Genomic DNA, 5,362 nt, shown 5'->3' with positions numbered 1-5,362 from the left:
AGATGCAAACACAATCCTATTTGTATTACGTAGTAAATCAACAGTAAGTGGGAGGCGGCATTGCCACACAGTAGCAAATTGATTTGCGCAAATCAAAAATAAGAAGGAAACTCATATTTTGATACACTGCTGTCAACCTATGAATCGTGCCAAAACAAAAATTACTTGCCCCGTTTTCAACCTTCCACTTCCATAAATTTGAACTCATAATATTTACCATCAAATCAACCTTCTGTAAATTGATTAAGTCCCTTCAAATTGGTGATAATTGTTATGTAGAAACATCGTTCATAATTTTATCGCGAAAGGAAGTACCAAACGAATTTACAACAATCGACTTTCATAATTGTTGTTTGTTAGAATTCATCCTTACCCACCATTTGGCTAACATAGCCAATTTTTTAACCCGAAGAGGTGTGATTCCCAAACTGGTCATAACTTTTGAAAAGCAAACCGAATCCCATTTTACCAAGTATATTTTATTTTTTAAATAATCGACACTTCAAAGAAAGCGCTTCACATTTAAATACTTTTTTTGTCAAAAGAAAACGTGTTAATGAAGCAGTCAAACCCCAAAAGTCAGTCTTAAATACGTGGTAATGAAACGTGTTAATTATAATTAATAATAAATTAACTTTTTAATAATTAAATAATAAATAAATAAAACGAGAATTAATAGAGGGCAAATCTTCTTCAATTATTCAATACAGTATTTTCATTCTCGATCGACGGTAAATCGGAAATTAGCTTCAACCTTTTCCAGCAGCTTTTTATTCATCGGTAAAAATTTACGTTCAATCGAATTCATCATTCAATTTATATCGTTTATTTTCAATTTCTTAATGCTTTGCTATCCGTAAATAAACAGTGTCTATATATTCTTATCCGAATCGTTGAGATGACATCATCGTGTTTGAACGATACTTTTGTAATTATTTGATGATTAACTCAATGATTTGTTGAATTGCTGGAATGAATCATTAGCTATTTATATTTGATGATCTATGTACGATTTATAGCCGTAATTTTGTATTCATGTGTTGTTAGAAGCTTAAATTTGAACCGATAATATGATATGATTTGGTAAATGTGAACCCTAGGTGGTTTATTTAGATGTTCACGGAGCTCATTGCATGATATGATTGGATATTTGGATAATGACTGTTTTATTTTGTTGTAACTGATGCTGCTGTAAATTAATGCTAGGTCATGTAATTCGAGTTATTAAGCGTGATCTCGATTTAATGTGTCTGTTATACGGCCAAGTTTCGGAACTCGAATGATATAAGGATATCAGATAGTTGTATGTGATGTAATTGTGTAACTAGTTAACGTAAATTGTTGTATCAACAAATATTTGTTAACATATCTATCTATCTATTCTTTTGTACATTATAAAGTAGAAATGGATTGAGATAAGCTAAAATATATCAATCTCGTAAGAATATGATGGAAGTGTGTGTATATTTTTGGTTTGGCTTTAAGATGTGGCCTGATGAAGTTGCCTTCATTGTATGTGTATGCATGTGTGCAAGAATTTAAAGTTTAAAGGATTTGCAGATGTATTATTAATAATTTCAACTATGACTTTGCATGTAAATGTTAAAATTATAGTAAATCTAAACGTAGCTTTTGAGGACGATAGGAAATCTGCAAGGATTTGACACATGCAAGTATGTGTTTGTGTGTGCGTGTTTACTCACATGCAGATAAGTATGTATATGAGCACCAAATAGAGCGAAATTGAAGTATAGTGATTAGTTTATATGTAAAGTTGGATGTGTGTTTCTAATTGATGTCTTGGGTTATGTTAATATTGCTTATAAGGACTTATTATGTGAATTAATAACCATCAATTTTTGTCATTTACTATTGATGATCTCTCTTTCGGACACTGTATAGTTTTTTTAGAGTCACCTGAATGTACAGACGATGCATGTGTTATCTTTGTGTAGTTACTAGTTCTTTAACTTCATTTTCTTAACCCTTCATAGGAGTTTTACATGGTTTACTCTTTTTCTAACTTTATCTTCTTACCGCTTCTCTGTGCACTCAAATATATATTGATGGGAAAGAATGTGGTTTTATATTGCAGCTTGTGCACACTTGCTAGTGTAAAAAAATGGAGGACACATCTAAGGCTTCACCAGAGAAGGAGGTAAGATTTTGTAACTGTGCATATATTGTATTCCTGATATCCTTGGTTGTAATACACAGTATATAACTTTTGGTTTCACTATATTGTGTTTCATCAGGAGGAAGTCATCAAGAAGAAGTATGGAGGTATTGTGCCAAAAAAGCCCCCACTCATTTCTAAGGTAAAATATTGGACATATCCGACTACCTTAAAGCTACTTGATGTAACTAAATTTTATGTTTTGGTGGTCTCATGTAAGACATTGAATTTGATGTTAGGATCATGAACGAGCTTATTTTGATTCAGCTGATTGGGCTTTGGGAAAGGTACATCTCTTCTGAGCACAACTCAGCAGCCTTTTCTGACTACTATTATTCATTATAAGTTTGTCACTTATGTAATTTGCAAGTTTTTAATACCTGCTTGCGTTTATTGACCTAAAATATAATGTTGCTGTTGACAGCAAGGTGTAGAGAAGCCCAAAGGACCTCTTGAGGCACTTCGCCCTAAACTACAAGTAAGAAAATCATTATTTTCTCTTCCTGTAGTTATGAAAAAATATTAGCACTTTAACACCATTGAATGGATTGCTGGTATTCTACTAGAGGTGACAAAATGGGGAGGTTTGGTAATGGGTCAAAATGGGTACACAGTGTATGGGTTGCATTGTGCTGACACAAATCTTCTTGTGTCCATCATATGAGGTAGTGATCTATGTGCAATAGCGTTCTGGTCTGCTTGTTCTTATAACGTGTCCGATGGAGCCCAATGAAACTTGATTCTGGATCAGTTTCCTTTATAGTTTATACGTTATCGTCTTTAAGAATTATTGTAGTCCTTTTTTTTATCCAATATGAGTGTCTAGATAGTGTGTCAAATGAGAGTCTAAATTGTTGACCTTTGGTATATATGTGTTGTGAAGCCAACTCAACAGCAAACGCGATATCGGAAATCTCCTTGTGCACCTACAGATGGAGAAGGTACTTGGCTCTGTTTCTTTGTTTGGCTTTATACTTTTATTTTCACTGGAAAATCGGAAATACGATATAATGCTACTTTCTCAGTCCTTTACGATTGCAACATTTGAGTTGGCACGTACTATCTGAAAATCGTACTTTTCAGTGCACGATTACCATCACTGTATATACAATGATGGATAAGTTTTAATGTACTCTGATATCTTATTTATATTTATCTGACATGTTTTTTTGAATAGATGCGAACGCTACACCAACAGCAGAGGACACAGTCATGAATGAATGAGAAAGTGTTGCTCCTCATTAATGATCTCATGATGCTTCTTGTTTAATTGTCTTTTTTTTTTTTTTTTTTTTTCATGAAACAATACATACCTGTGTTGCAAACATAATATGATACAAGTATGCAGATTAATTGCATTCCATTTCTTATTCTTCTCATATTTTTCTTCCTCTATTTATGTTCAATTTCAACCCACGCCTTTGGGAAGAATTGATGATATAGTTGGTAGCTTGTAGTTTGTAGCTGATAGTTGTTTGGTCTTTTTATATGTATCTAGGTGTTTGACAGAATAATCGAAATTCTTAAATCAAAGAGTAAAATGACAAAAAGCTAGGAGATTTTTCTCAAACGCTAGTTCGATTAGTTTTTAACTTTTAGCTTTTTCCACTAGTCTAGGTGTTAATGCTCTTTTAATTTAACGAACCTTTTATTAAATATGACTGTGTCCCGCGTGAGCTGATTTGGAAGACTCTTAATGCTAGGGGAGTCCCAAGTAGATATATAAGATCTATTAGAGATATGTACGAGGGGGCGAAGACTCGTGTACGTACGACGGTAGGAAATACAGAGTTTTTCCCGGTAGAGGTTGGTTTACATCAGGGATCTGCCCTTAGCCCTTATCTTTTTGCTTTGATCCTAGACGAGTTGACTCATAGGATACAAGACAACATCCCATGGTGCCTGATTTTCGCCGACGATATTGTATTAGTTTCGGATTCTCAGGATGAGCTTAACAGGAGGCTTGAGCAATGGAGGATCGCCTTAGAATCAAATGGCCTACGGATTAGCAGACTTAAATCGGAGTACCTTAGATGCGATTTCAAGGGGGGCGAAGAGGAACACGACGATATAGTGGATATCAGAATTGGGGATCAGATTCTACCCCCGCAAGAGTCCTTTAGATATTTAGGCTCGATGCTTCACATTTCGGGAAGGATAGATGAGGATGTGACGCATCGTATACGAGTAGGATGGTTGAAGTGGAGGGCTGCGAAAGGGGTGTTGTGCGACAAGAAGGTCCCACTTAAACTGAAAGGTAAATTCTTTAAGGTGGCAATTAGACCAGCCATGTTGTACGGATCAGAGTGTTGGCCAATGACGAAGGCCCAAGAGAGGAGGATGGAGGTGGCAGAAATGAGGATGCTTAGATGGACGTGTGGTAAGACCATGCTAGATATGATACCAAATGGAGTTTTTAGGGAGAAATTGGAAGTTGGGAACATCATCAACAAACTTAGGGAAGGACGACTTAGATGGTTTGGGCATGTTAGGAGGCGCCCACTTTTAGCCCCAGTTAGGAGAGTCGAGACCCTCGCCGTTGGCAGCGTAAGGAGAAGGGGTAGACCTAGACGTAGGAGGAGGATAGATTGAAGCTTGACATGAAAGAGCTCCTACTCACGGAGGACATGACTTCTGATAGGAGCCTGTGGAGGAGTAGAATTAGAATTATTGAGTAGGTTTTTTTTTTTTTCCATTGTGTTAGTTACTTTTATTATACAACTACATATATAACTATAACTAGATATTCAATAACCACACTATTTATACCCCTCTACATGGTTTATATGCCTTTGTATCTATGTATATGTTTTTAGGCTATATATATGTACCGATGTATATGTTTGTATCTATATATGTATCTATGTATCTAAGTGCATGTATTGGTGTATGTATGTTTGTCTGTCTTGTATCTGTACCTAGGTATATATATCTACGAATGTATCTATATGTATTTACGTTTAAGCATGAGTTTTTTTTTTTTTTTTTTTCATGCTCTCGTGTGGTATATATATATCGGTGTGTGTGTCTGTGTGGGTATATATATATATATATATATATATATATATATATATATATATATATATATATATATATATTTTGTTTGTCTGTATGTCTACCTGAAATTAAATGGTTATGTGCACTATTTTATTCATGCTCTTTGCCCTACTGTTGTGCATTACTGCT

At 34.8% G+C, this 5,362-nt stretch overlaps 1 protein-coding gene across 1 annotated transcript; it reads left to right on the top strand.

Annotated features, from left to right (window-relative positions):
• The first annotated feature begins 617 nt into the window (after positions 1–617).
• On the top strand, positions 618–3,532 carry LOC139840273 (uncharacterized). The gene is made up of 7 exons (XM_071830536.1): positions 618–780; positions 2,096–2,158; positions 2,256–2,318; positions 2,416–2,463; positions 2,601–2,654; positions 3,060–3,117; positions 3,354–3,532. Exons 2-7 carry the CDS (start codon positions 2,123–2,125, stop codon positions 3,398–3,400), a joined length of 306 nt encoding a protein of 101 aa, XP_071686637.1. The 5' UTR covers positions 618–780; positions 2,096–2,122; the 3' UTR covers positions 3,401–3,532.
• The last annotated feature ends 1,830 nt before the right edge of the window (positions 3,533–5,362 follow it).

This window comes from Rutidosis leptorrhynchoides, chromosome 4, assembly GCF_046630445.1.
Source record: "Rutidosis leptorrhynchoides isolate AG116_Rl617_1_P2 chromosome 4, CSIRO_AGI_Rlap_v1, whole genome shotgun sequence".
Lineage (NCBI taxonomy): Eukaryota > Viridiplantae > Streptophyta > Magnoliopsida > Asterales > Asteraceae > Rutidosis > Rutidosis leptorrhynchoides.
Note: the sequence above shows the minus strand (reverse complement) of the source record. Positions and strands in the feature narration are given on the sequence as shown.